Source organism: Anolis carolinensis, chromosome 1 (genome assembly GCF_035594765.1).
Source record: "Anolis carolinensis isolate JA03-04 chromosome 1, rAnoCar3.1.pri, whole genome shotgun sequence".
In the NCBI taxonomy this organism is placed as follows: Eukaryota; Metazoa; Chordata; class Lepidosauria; order Squamata; family Dactyloidae; genus Anolis; species Anolis carolinensis.
Window position 1 is genome coordinate 250754471 of NC_085841.1, and position 14736 is coordinate 250769206.

Consider the following 14736-nt stretch of genomic DNA (forward strand, 5'->3'; position numbering starts at 1 on the left):
ATTTTTTTAAGCTTTAAAAGGAAACTGAAGAAAGCTCAGGTGAAATGTATCAAGAGTGCTACATGGTGTGCAGATCTCTTTATGTGATATTTTTGGCTTGTACAGCAGGGCTTTTTTCTTTTCTTTTTTTGTTATGCTGGTTGGAGATGTGGAACAATCTTCCAACAGTTCTGGGTGGAATACCTCTGAAGCCTCATCAGTTTTTTTGGACTATGTTTATTTCCTCTGCAGCTAACCACTCTCTAGGTCCAACAAGGAACAAATGCAGGTTTGTTTTTTGCTGCCCTAGAAGCTAGGACCAGGTCTAATAATTTCAAATTACAGGAGAGTAGATTTTGATTGAACATTAGAAGAAATTTCCTGGTGGTAAGAGCGATTCTGCAATGAAACCAACTACCTAGAGAAGCCATAGAGTCCCTTTCTCTGGACATCTTCAAAAAGAGGATGAACAACGACCTGCTTTTCTAGCTGGAGTCCAGTATATGAGTCTAACATCAAGCAGGAAGTTGGACTTGACAGCCTATGGGACCCCTTCCAATTCTTTGATTCTTCATTAAAAGTGTGACCCTACATATACATTTATGCAGAAATGAGTTCAGTGGGTTTTCTCAGCCGAAGAACTCATTACATGTGTTTTATAGGTTTCATATATGCTATGCATTATTACATCTGAGATCCTACTACTACCGGCAGAAGGTTGGTTGACCTAGTTAATATATACCAAAGGAAAAAGTCTCAATAGGACAGAATTCAGCATTTCTGGTTAAAAGCCAGGCCTCCTGGGGGAGAGGAGGAAATTCATGTCTAAGGAATAAATTTTACAAGAACTTTGTTCCGGGGGGGGGGGGGGGGGGAGGGGAGAGAAAAAGCTGCATTCATAGAGCCAAAGACAGGCAATTTTGAGTTAGACTTCTCTAAGCAGGTGCTATTAACTTTCAGTTTGTATGCTTTGAGATTACAACCAATCCCAGCGAGGGATCTTTCCTACTGGCAAGGGAAAGGGTTTAATCTTATTATCCCTAAGGGGATATAATGAAGCTGCAAAATGGCATGGTGTGAAGTGGACATTCAGTCAAACTGCACGTCACAAATTAAGCTAGTTTGAAATACTTTATATATTTATAGGCTCCATTTTCACCCTAGGCATTTCTGGATTTCTATTATTATTACTATTAATAATAATAATACCACACTTTAGCTCCCCAAAGGGGACTCAAAGCTGCTTTTAGAGCACTGAAAATGCTCTAAAAAAGAAAGGAGGACACACATTTCCGATATTAAACTATATGGCTCCATTACAATTTATATGTGAAACATTGCTTCACTTCGAGTAACCACAAGGATCCAGCAATGATGGGGAGATGATATCAATCTGAAAGGGTGCTTGCACCCTTTCTTCAGTACCAACCATGATAATTAGAGAGAAAAGGAGAAAGAGATTGAGAGTCAGGGTAGAAGTCAGAAGTTTGAAAAAACTTGAGCAATTAAGGCCACCATAATTCAATGCAACTAGATGACAACAATTTAACCAGTTAATGACAAAATGAAGGAAGGGCAAGAGAATTACAGACAACACAATGTATGTTATGTTTTCATTCTTTTTTTACTCTTCTCTAATGAACCAAGAGCTCTGGTTCAGAAAGTCCACTAAAAGCAATAGCAGCAGCAGCAGCAGCAACCACCACCACCACTTGGAAAGACAGGGGAAAACTAGCAAGGAAGAACAGAGATAAATAAGGGAAAATTGACAAGACAATCTATAAAGGAGGCTAAATCTTAAGAGAAGCCCAATCAGTGTTGGTTTGGCAATGGCAGTACTTAGATAAAATACACCCAGAGAGAATGGAAAAGTTGGGTTGTTTTTTAACTACATTTCCCAACTAGATTAAATTTCCTGCAGGAACTGTTATCAGGACCAAGCATGAATAAATTTGACAACATGATTATGCATTTTCATAAAGACAATGTAGCATTCCTACAACAGCAGTGCAAAAGAAATATTGTTAAACTTACGATCCCAGTTTTTCCTCGATATTGTAGAATTCTGTAACCTTTTGTTCTGTGTTGATAGTCACAGACCGATAGTCAATCTCTGTTTCTTTCTCGTCTAGAAGGTGACAGGGGAAAATCCATCTAATTACAATACGATTCACATGCTAGAAATACAAAAGTTCTGAGACAGTAAATTTCTTACCATCATCCGATGCTTCGGCTTGCTCTTCTTCCTCTTTGGGACCTATAAATACGCAAATATGTTCATATATCCCACAACATTACAAGTTTTGCAGATGCCCACATAGTATTAAATTTCATTCCTGGGTTCTGAAATGTTCTTGATGGTCAAAACAGATGGATCATGAATAGATTGATGGTGGTCATGAAGCCTGTATTACGGTACTAGAATGCTCGGACCCTGCTGCCATTTTACCAGTGGATTAAGGACTGTGGCTAGCACAGAGTGTCAAGTCACATCAGGCATTAACCTACTTCTTCTCTGAAGCCTACCTCAGCTATTCCTCCCACACTTATTGAGAAAACTGAAAACAGCTGTATAGGACGATGCAGAACCAGTCCTTCTCACCAGTGCTTAATCATAGTGGTTTTCCTCAATATTGTTCCCATGCCTTGACTCAAACATACTTTGCAAGGAAAGAAGTTGACAAATAGCTCAGCCTTTCATCTAATGGTATGCCAAAGATTGTATGTGTTTGTGTGTAAGGGATTAATCCAACAGTAGCATTTATATGACATGGCAGACCAGACTAGGAAAAGCACCACCAGAAGTTTCCTGGTGTGGAAGATGGACACTTGTTTTGGCATTTGGATTTCTTATAAGACTGCAATATGTTTTATTTGAGAGCCAGTGTGGAGTAATAGTTTGAATGTTGGAATACAACTCTGGAGACCAGGAGTCAAATCTGCAGTCAGTCATAAAAGCGCATTGGGCGACTTTGGGCAAATCACATTCTCTTTTCATCAGTGGAAAGCAAGAGCAAACCTCCTCTGAACAAGTCTTGCCAAGAAAGCCCCATGCTAGGTTCACCTTAAGTCAGAAACAATTTGAAAGCACTGAACAGCAAAATTTATTTCCCCCTTTCTTCTCAATACAAGCCTTGCACATTGGCTACAATATGTGCTTTCCTCATATGTCATGCTCACTCCTTTTTCCTTGCTCCTTATCATTCATGTCCTCACTGTACACACAACACAATGGAGGGAGGTGATTATTAAAAATGTAAGAACTAAAGTTCTATATGAACTTTCCTTCTTTTCAAACATCGGCATTGAGAAATAGGCTATTCACATTATTAACTTAATTCCTTTTTACTTCATGTAAAGGAAATTCATGTAAAGGAACTAATATTTTCTGCTCTTTAGTAGTTTTGAATGGGGCAGCATTAATATTATAGTTCTGTATTATTATATATTGTAACTTTTTCAATCCTCATCATACTTTGTAAGTATCCAAACTGAAGAATCTTTGAAGAACTATAATTTAGCGATGGGGCACTTGCTTTGCAATCAGATGGCCCGATTCTATTCCCAGCATGCCCACTCTGAAGGACTACACAGTTGTTAATGCAAAAACTTCTGTCTGAAATTATTTTGTTAAGTACGTATTATAAATAAATAAATGTAAATAAATGTAATTTAATAACGGGAATATGATTAAGCCTTGTGCAATGTAACACAGATGTAGGGCTACCACATATTAGTTTATTCTTGGCCTCTATTGCCTAATTTGTCTCATTGCCAACTATGCCATCTCCTAAAATTCCGAGAGTCTTGGTCATATCTTTATGTTGAGAAAATCAAATTAAATATAGTAGGTGTTACATTAAGTGGATGAGATAAGAATCTGGAAATCCTTGCTTCTAATCTTGCCTCAGCCATGAACTTGCTAGGTAGCCTTCAACAAGCTACATCCGCAGGCTTAGAGATTCACTTAGAATAGCTGATTATTATACTGATCCATTCTGCATGGCTTTTGCAACTATGAATACAGATCTAGTGATTAGAAAACCAGTGAGCCCTCCAAGACAATGTATACATGCTAAATATTATAAGGATAGAATCTTTCCAACAGTTCTGGGCCTTGTACACATCTAATATTGACATTTTAAAATACATTTAGCATCCTATATTTGCACAGTCAAAGGCTACCTGGCCAGAATGCCTTGTTCTTGCGAAACAATAACTCCTATTAATAAACTGATGGGTGAGAATTACCCTAAAAGTTCAGGCCCAATGTTTTTGGATCTGATGCTGCTACTAGATGCTCAGGCAGAGGTCGTAGCCACAAGTGCTTTTTAGCAGCTGCTTCTGGAAAAAGTGGACCTGGACACATTCATCCTGTGGTAACATCATCATTTGATGGATTTAATATGGGACTGCCCTCCTATCTTCAACTTGTCCACCACATAGGTGTCTGTATTTTGTTTTCTCAGCTGTGTGCCTGACTTAAACAGGATTCAAAATCTATTGGTCTACCAATTTGTTTCTGTGACTGGTTCAGAATGTGTGTGTGGACTTTGCAAGTAGATTTGCCCAGGCAGTGAGGTCAGCTGCAGGTCTTTGGGGGGAGGGGACTGCCCCTTGCACACACCAGGATTAAGTGAGAGAGAACATGGATTATAATAGGAACTTTCAATAGATGAGTTTAGCTATGGGAATGAGATCATGGCTGAGATAAAACTTCCAGATCATGATCTTAACTGCTGTGCTACACCAATTCTCCTCAACTATACCATTGTTTTTTCTATCAGGAGCGACTTGAGAAACTGCAAATTGCTTCTGGTGTGAGAGAATTGGCCATCTGCAAGGACGCTGCCCAGGGGATGCCCGGATGTTTGATGTTTTATCATCATGTGGGAGGCTTCTCTCATGTCCCCGCATGGAGCTGGAACCGACAGAGGGAGCTCACCCGCTCTCCCCGGATTCAATCTCCCCAAATTCGAACTGTTGACTTGTCGGTCCCCAGTCCTTCCGGCACAAGGATTTAACCCATTGCGCCACCTGGGGCTCCAACTATACCACTGTTCTGACAGGATAATGTTATCAACTAATATTCGACCAGAATTCCCAAATCTGAGTTAAGTCATTTTTTACTTGAATCCTATGCACATTTTTTTGGCTTAACTGCTTTACCAAAATTGAGATGCATCAGAACTGATGGTGTATTGCAATCATGTGCCAAAAGGTGCCTTTGCCCCTCCATCAAGCTGAAACTAGCAAACTCGCTAGCCTCCGCCTGATGGTGGACCAGGGGCTTCCCTCACCAAGCGTTTCTCCTTCACCTCACAAGTTTCCCAGCTGAGAGAGGAGGAGAAATGGGCTCATTTCTCTCTCCAAGCCATTTCTCCTTCATCCCCAAAGTTGGGGAAGGAGGTGAAATGGTGCCCGCTTTCCTTTCCAAACCATTTTTGCCCTGACTCCCAACTTGGGAAACAGAGGAGAAGTGGGGCTGCTTTGCCTCCCTGTGAAAGAAAGAGGAGAGAGTCAAAAGCTGAAGGCAAACCTTCTGAACCCCATCCTTCTTCCCCAGCTGGGTGGGAATGAGGAAGGATGGCACAGAGAGAGGGCGGCGGGGTGGAGAAAGACTTAGAAGGTGAAGCCAAATGGAAGACTTTGGGAAACTTTTGAAGTCCAGCCTTCTTCCCCAGTCGGGAGGGAGGGGGAGGGGGGGAGGGAGGGAGAGAGAGGGAGAAGGCAGAATCTGTTGCCCAAGGGAGCCCCACAAAGTGCTTTTTCCAACTCCTTCCCCTGAAATATAACCTACCATTGAGGGTCTCCCTTTCAAACATTAACTAACACTGATCTTCCCTAGCAAGATCAGATAGGACTTTCCTGTCCCACTTTAAAACCTGCAGAGTTCTGAAGCTTGTAGTTCAGTGCACCCAGGAGTTCTCTTGCTGAGAACGGGAAACCCCTCCCTAAACTACGAGCTGCAGAATCCTGTAGGTACAGATTCTAAATACTATTTTTGGGGTGATTGTCTTTGGAGTATTTAGTCCCCATAATTCCTTTCAGTAAGTCAGGGGGAGTTTTCCATGAGATTTGCTTGTGGTTCCCTTTTGCAGCTCTAAGGAGATTTGGGGGCTAAACTCTAGGACCCCAGCATAGCCCTCCATGGCATTATCTACACTACATAGATTCACACAAGGTTGATGCAGAATGAAAGTAAAGGCTCCTTGAGGGAAGGGTTACCTATTTCTTTGGTTTTCTTTTTAATTTGGTGTCCTAACATTCTGATTTTTACAGAAGCAGCTTTAAGCAGGCAGCAAATGTAATGCACATCTTTTTTGGCCAAATTTCTAAGAGTGCACTTTTTGCAGCTGTGCATTACATTTGCCAGCAAATAAGTTTTTTGGTTTCAGGGTTTTGAAAACTGACGTACGCATTACATTCGATGGCACACTAGATTTGAGCAAATATGGTACATATCTTTCCAAGGCATTGAAACCCATGTCCTCTGATATGTTCATGCCCCACACAAAAAGCTTTGATCGTCTAATCATCCAGTACACAAATAGACACATCACAAAAAGATTGTTTAAACTTATGCAAATTTAGCCTAAGAAAAGAGATAATTTGCACTGAAGGTGGAAGCCCTACAATAGACAAACACAAACACAATCTCTGTGGTGACAAAGTCTTACCTTCTTGCTTCTCTCCTACTTTTACTAGCTCAGATTCATGACTTGGCTCACTTATTCCATATACATTAGCAGCTCGGATTTGGAATTTATACTCCCTGTCAGGCAGCAGGTCCTGGACATTGTAGGAAGTACTACGGCAGGTTGTGAGATCTGTCCATTTCTTGTCCACTGAGTTCCAGATTTCCACAGTATAGGATTGCACTGCGCTTCCACCATCGTAAGAGGAGCCATACCATGACAAGGTGAGGGAAGAACTCCTGATATCTGACGCACAAGGTGTTCCCGCTGGAGGATCGGGTTTATCTGCAATTATGAAATTGAATGTGAGAAGGTCTTAACAAATCCATCATCTCATTTTTCATTGGAAGGAAGATCCTGGTTAAGTTAGAAGCAGTTTCTGGGATGTTTTGGTACGTTCATCAAGTTATCCATGCAATAATGTTGAGTGTGGAGATTATGATGATAATTTTACTGCCATGCCTTTCTGATGTGCTTCAGTTCTGCATTTCCAGCACCCTGGAAATGATATCACATCTCTTCCAGTATCTGTACCATTTCTAGCTGACATTCTAAGATATTTGAAGGGTGAAACAAAACAAATAACTACATTTGTGACTAAACAATATATTTTTAATTAAGGGGCACATGTACTTTTTTGGAGTCCTAGTACTGTAAAAAAGATGTTGAATCATATGTGGCCTGCAGGTCAAAGTTTCCCCATACCTGATTTGAAACTTCATCCATGACAATGTGCTGTAGGACACATGTTGGCCTTATATGGGAAAAGAACTCAAGGTGAGAGCTGAAGGATAAAGGGCTGTCAACCTTCACCATTCTCTTACTTTTAACTTGTGTTCAATATATTTTTTCAGACTGCAAGAAACAGAAGTAACTCAGCAACAGCGATGTTAGAATTTTGTTACTGTACTACTACCCTGTTTCCCCAAAAATAAGACATCCCCAGAAAATAAGACCTAGTAGGGGTTTTGCTGAATTGCTAAATATAAGGCCTCCCCCGAAAGTAAGACCTAGCAAAGTTTTTATTTGGAAGCATGCCCGCCAAACAGAATGCCAGAACTTGCAGGATTGGTAAATGTACGTACCATAGATTGTTGTACATGGAAATAATGGTAGTAACAAGAAATTCTTGATAGGATTCACAGTCTGTTTGGTTATGTTGGTTTGTGATGACAACTACTGTATAGTATATAATAAATGTTCATTTTTTGTTCAACAATTAATGTGAATTCATCTTCATAGAAAAATAAAATATCACCTGAAAATAAGACCTAGCACATCTTTGGGAGCAAAAATTAATATAAGACACTGTCTTATTTTTGGGGAAACACGGTATATGATGCAATATCCTGCATAAAGTCCAGACTTTTATAGTAACATTAATGTCACTTCCACTCAATAAAGTTCAGCGGTCTCTTCACTTTCTGATAATAATTAAGCTTGACATATGGCATAGTACATGGCATCTTGGGATTTCTGACATATACTGTATAAATAATTTGATTTGAGGAAACAAATGCAAATTAATAAAATCTTGGACATAAAGTCCTTGACAGAGATCTTTCCTCTTGGAGCAAGATCCAATTATCATAACTTGCTATCCGTAGGTTCTAAAGCAGATTTACTAAGTCTTCTATAGAATACTTCACAAATTGATTTTTTTATTTTTCCTGAGAGACTATGTGTGTGTGTGTGTGTGTGTGTGTGTGTGTGTGTGTGTGTGTGTATATATATATATATATATATATATATATATAACACATCAGTATAAAAATGATATTGTGTTAGTATGAGACACTCAAGACTAACTTCACAATACTACTCATGTTCTGTTTCCTGTTATGCAACCAATTGGCAAAAGAATTACATAAGCTTGCTCTGTAGGGCAATTTTATACCCTTCAGATAACTGTTATAATGCTGAAAGAGTAATATAAAATAATGAGCAACAGTTAAAAAAAGAAGTTAGCTAGCTATAGTCAAGGAAGATACAAACTGTACACTTTAGTAGACAAATTAGGAAATAATGATGAAACAGATTCCAGGATTAAAACATATGGGTTCTCCAAGGATTTGTACTTGAATGGTAAACACAAAAAGCTCTTTAAAAAAATATAAACAAGGCATTTCTACCATCCCAGTCCCACAAAGATGTCACCTTGTATGTGGAGGAAAGTACTATAAACTGACACAGCTTAACTCTACAATCACTAACATATTCACTAAGTAGCTGCTTACACCCTGTTGAGATCTTATTCTAGGAACCTGAAAACTAAATGGCAGCAGCAAACACAAAAGTACTGTTTGTCCCTGCATGTACTTTTGTGTTTGCATTTCAGAACATCCTGAAGCGCAGGGGGAAAATCATTACAGCTGGAAACATAGCAAGTAAAATTATTTATGGTTGCTAATATTTTGACTAATTTGTATTGTATTTGAGAACTAGCAGACCTCAGACCAACAAAGGGTTTCTCAGTTATGATGAAGGAACATGGATGTTTTTTTTCAAACTGATTAGATTTGTAGAACTAAGTTCCAAAATCAACTTTTAAAACCTTTAATTTATTTTAAGAAGCTTTTTAGTGTCCTATCTTATGGTACCATAATGTTACAACTTTTAAATATAGGAACAAAACATTGGCAGCATGGAAAAATATACAAACACATAAGATAATGTTCAGGCTGAGATTTCTTTTTACAGAAACTTGTATTCATCGTAGGCAACTCTTGTGAACTACCCTCCTTTACTAGATAGATGGGGATGTAATAGAGTTTTGCCTATATTGGTGTATGAAAGGGTAAGTGGATTCAATGCGCTCTGTAATAATGTGAATGTACACCATGAGCCACACACACACATACGTTGTTAGAGGAACCAGATAACTCTGGTGAAGGACAAGTGACTTTTTTTTAGCTCACTCTAATTTTGACTGAGAGCAGCACTAGAACAAAAAGCCCTACCAGGATAATTATACCATGGCTCAAAAATCTAAGCAAACTTTCCTTTTAGGCTACAACTAAAGAATCCACATCACACCAAACCCACACTTCATTTTGATGTTTTGTCCCTCTTTCCCCAAAAAAGGATTAACATGTGTTCCAAACATGCCATAATTCCTTTCCTAATGGAGGCACAACCATTACTGGAAATCAAAAGGCTGAAAAACAGAATGCATATTCAGTTGTTTTAAAATCTCCCAGGTATTTAGGTAATCTGAACATTTAGAAAAGGATCTGCCATCTTAACAAACATGTGCATAAAGAACTGCACATTTGGAATCATCTTTTGCTGAAATCACTTTGCATGTATCATGGAGTAAGACGAGGCTTCAAAACTCTCCTTTCTGACACATCACATTTGAATGCTCTAGAGGAAGAGAGATTCTGAAACAACTGATAACTTGTGTGTATTCTGCACGTTTAGTTTGGCTCAGATTAATGGTATTGATATTTCCAGGGGTTCCAAATGAATGCAGGAAGGGATAAAACCAGTTGCTTTTTGGGACTACAATTCCCAGAATCCTCCAATCCAAATGGGCAATATATGATGGTCAGCATTCTATTTTGAGGTTGGTTGGTGTAAATAATATTAATGTGAGGAATTATGCTACACAACTCTTGTGTTGGATGGGAACACAATATGTAAGCAATTGTGCATGCAAATGTCCATACGCAATGGCACTACCTGCACAACTCTGCTTCTGCCCATTCTTGTACTAGTTACAGTTCCTTTAGCTTACAGCATCAAAATTTTCAGTGCCAGATTTGCTCACAAGGAGTCAGTCATTCAAGGATTCTCTGCCAGAACTGAAAAGTTGCTTCAGAAAGAAAGCTGCGTCCTCAAGGTAGTTTCCTTTCACTACCTTGGCTATATTTTAATTTGACTGATCATATTACCATTCCATACTATTATTAGCTATTGTAATATTTGCCTGCCAGATGAAGAGCAGAAGTAAAGCAACAATTAATTCCCTTCCATGGCCTAGGCTGTTTAGCCAGAGAAGGTATTTAATATACTGCAAAAGCCTGTTGGATGATGTCCATGCCGACATTGCTGGCAAAGACTGCACTTGAGATTCATCTGTGGGAGAAAAATGAAACCATAAAAGGCCATAACTGAACTCTATGTTACCACTCGCAGGGCTTAGAGGTCACTGTAAACCATTCTGCTTTTCACTGGGAAAAACACACACTGTGCAGCTTATATTTCCAAGGGAGGAAAGGGCTGTAATTTAAAGGTACCATTCCATACTAATGCTAATGAATTCTATCTTTAGTATAAACATGGACTTCGAGAAGGGAAGACATGTAAGTCATCCCTATATAATACACACACACACACATTCAGAGAGAGCGCTTAGGATATTTATTGCTATAGCTATCAAAGTCTAAAGTAAACAGAGCCTTTTCCTCATAAAGGAACATATTTCCCCAATATTGAAATTACAGTGAACTTTGTTTCCACATTTCATTCTCCATAAGATCTTCTGTGTGTCATGTGACTGCAATATTTTGACCGTGTCTCACACCTCTTCTTTTCTTTTCTTTTCTTTTCTTTGATCAGTAAGAGAAAGTGCTGTTAAAATTTTCAGCACAACAATAATGGTTTAAAAGTTGCTCTCTGAAAAAAATTAGTTTGAGCTTTCAGGAATGTAAATGGCCATGGCCATTTGAGTCTATGCAAGCATGTGAATGTGTTTCCTGTGAGGGAGAAACTAGGTGGACAGGACTTTATGGGTAATAGTATATTAAGAACCAGAATACTGTGTGTCCTGATCTATCTATGTCAGTTGGGTTCTGAGGCTTGGACATCACTACTGGCATTGAAAGGAGTAGATTATTGGATAGCAATTAAGGAATGTAAACAACCACTTTGGTGACCATTTAGCAATTCTGGCTCCAGTAATTACAAACCACATCTGGTCTGCAGATAATTTCAGCTAATGTCAAGGCAATGCAATCTATTCCTCTACTTAAATGGACTGACTATAGGCTTTTGAAAAGAAGTCAAAGGGAAGACATGAAAAATGTCAGATTTCTTCCAAGGGACAAAGATCAAATTATTGGCACTGTTTCAGCCTCCAAATCAGGATGTGGTTAGGGCAGAGCTTGGGAAGTTACATTTTAAAGGAGTGAATACAATGACATGCTGATCCCATCCATTACTGAACAAGGGGAGATGGATGCCATAGGGCCCAAAGGACCATCTCAACCTTACTCAGTTATGGATGGCTTCATCATGTCATTATACTCACTCTTCTAAAATGTAGGTTTCAGAATTGTGGATTAAAGTTCTTTCGCATAATAGAGCACAAAGACGAAAATGAACACAGGGCAAGTTAACCCCAATCCTTCACTATAGGAAGGCTAATAGATAGCAGTTTAAAAGCTAAGCATATGTCTTGTAGGCAGTTACTTCGTAGGACAAAGAGTGATTTTGTTCATTTTACCCAATTTTAGTGTCTGTCATGAGATGTTTACTTCAAGATGGCATATCCTTCAGCTATCTGAAAAACAGCACTGATTAATGCTTTTTAGCCCACTTTTCAGCTTACATATTTTTCAAGATTCTCAATCCTCCCAATTCTCCCCTTGATCCTCAATGTGCACCAATTGGTCCAAACTGAGTTCAAAATATATAAGTAATGTACACTCAGTTAACTCACTGAGGGAGAGGAGAGGTGCTAGAAGAATCTTGCCCTTCCCAATAGGTTCAGGCAAAAGTAATTATTGCCGCATTTCCTAGCCTGTGTGCTCTTCCTCATTAATATTTTTTGCCATCTTAACTTCAGCTTTATGTTTTTTTGGCTTTAGTATGCTTTTTTCTCTTTTTAAAAATATTTTATTCTTTTTGATACACCCCAACAATTAACTATTTCTTGTCATACACAACTTATTTCAGTATATATTGTTTCAAAGGTAACTATTCCTTAAATGACATTTTAAACAGTCCTTAGAAATGTATCACCCTCCACCCCCGCCCTCCCCCCATACCCCCACCCCCCTGGAACAGCCATTCAAAATATTGTCAATATATCAGTTTAATTGTGTGGAATGCCTGGTTCAAGGTGCTTGAACCAGGTGTTCCACACTTCAGCTTTATGATGATTGACCACATGTGTCCAAGTTTTTATCTGGAAAACGCTGGAGGAATTGCCTAAATGGGCCAAACTGGATTTATTTAAATCCATTCACGTGCTGGCATATAGCTTAAATTCAGAATGGTTTAAGGTAAACACATCTTTGTGAGTTCTCATGCCTTTTGTGGAAACTGGAAGTATCTTCTAAGTCTCAGAAACATGATAGTTTTCTCCCATTCTGCAATTTGGGGGACAGGAGTTGGGAAAGGGGGTACATATGGTAAAAACCTAACAACAACAGACATCATGCTCCTGGACACCAGTTGGATATCATCCCTTTTATTGAACAGATTCCAAATTGAGATCAAGGAGAGCACTGTCACCATTCTGATTTGTTTATTGTTCATTAGACCAAGTAAGAATGAGGGCAATGCTTCCTATAATAACTCAGGGACCTGCTTTTTGTTCTTAATTTTTAAGATACACAGAGGAAAATGGTATTTTTTCTATTGCTGCCTTCATCATGATGATTAAAGTAAGGCATGATGGCAAAATATAATAAAGCAAAATAAATCCAATGAAAAGCATTGACAAGGAGGAAATTAATATTTCTCAAGCTTTCCATTTACAGTTCTCCTCTCATGGGAAAAAACAGGATTGTCTATTCAGAATAAGGTTCAGGCCCTTCCAGACAGGCCCTATATCCCAGGATCTGATCCCAGGTTTTCTGTTTATCCTAGAATATCTGGCAGTGGGGACTCATATAATCCAGTTCAATGCAGAAAACCTGGGATCAGATCCTGAGATATAGGTCCTGTCTGGAAGGGCCCTTCATAATTTAGAAAATTGTTCTTTTTCTTAGATCTCCCAGATGGATGGAAATGAACCTCAGAAATGCAAACTTAGTTTTTTCCCAACAAAAACAGTCTTTCAGCAGTAACATAAGTACTATCTTAGAGTACAATCCTAAACTTAACTCTAACTCTAACCCTAACCCTAACCTTGAAAATACGTAATCCTAACCTCTAACCCTAACACATACCCTAACCCTAATCCTGAATAACCTAACCCTAATCCTGTAAATACCTAACCCTAACCTTAACTTAACCCTAAACCTGAATAAACTTGACACTAACCCTAACCTAACTCGGAAAATACCTGTCCCTAACCCTGACACTAACCCTAAAGCTAACCCTAACCCTGAAAATAACCCTAACCCTAACTTCCATCCTCTAACCTCTAACGCTAACCCTATCCTTAATCCTTCCCTAACCCTGAAAATAACTAACCATAACTCTAACCCTAACCTAACCCTGAAAATGCCTAACCCTAACCCCAATCCTAACCCTAAGCTTAACCCTAAAGTTAACTCTAATCCTAACTCTATTTTTTCCCCTTTTGAATGCATTTTCCATTTTTTGCTATCTCACTTTTCAGATCTAGAATGGACAACATGGGACACAATGGCTCAAAAGAAGCAATCAATTTGTGGACATGTCACTTCATTTCCACAGACACAAAGATTCTATCAAAGATATATGACCTTAAATTGTCTGCCTCTGTGTTTTCATTTGTTAAAAAAAGGTCACACCTCCCCTCAAATTGTTATTATAAACATGAATTTGTAGTTCACAGAGGATCGTGAAATTGCAAGATTCCTGACAGTTTTCCCAATATAGGCAGTTCCCAAGTTACAAACATTGATTTGCAAACACCTCATAGTTAAGAATGGGGCTGAAACAATAGGAAGTGAAAGAAATCTGCCTATCGAAAGGGAATTTCACTCCTGGAAGAGTTCTTATCATGGAGGAAAGGTGGATGAATGAAAGCTTTCTCACCAATCCTTGTTTCCACAACAAGCCCAATTTTTCAAAATCCAATTTTCACAAGGGCAGAAAGTGAAGTGAAATCTTCTGATTAGGGGCACAGACAGCAACGCAAACACCAAGGGGTGTCAACCTTTTCTTATACTATCCAAAG

The 14736-nt window shown here is 38.9% G+C and overlaps 1 protein-coding gene across 1 annotated transcript in view; it reads right to left on the reverse strand.

The window, feature by feature from the left end:
* mylk (myosin light chain kinase) overlaps nt 1-14736 on the reverse strand; it is a 263208-nt gene that overhangs the window by 20496 nt on the left and 227976 nt on the right. Inside the window, exons 22-24 of the mRNA XM_008109540.3 lie at nt 6660-6962; nt 2195-2236; nt 2014-2107 (exon numbers count right to left, since the gene is read on the reverse strand). Coding sequence (XP_008107747.1) covers nt 2014-2107; nt 2195-2236; nt 6660-6962 — 439 coding nt within the window. The remainder of the gene's footprint in view (nt 1-2013; nt 2108-2194; nt 2237-6659; nt 6963-14736) is intronic.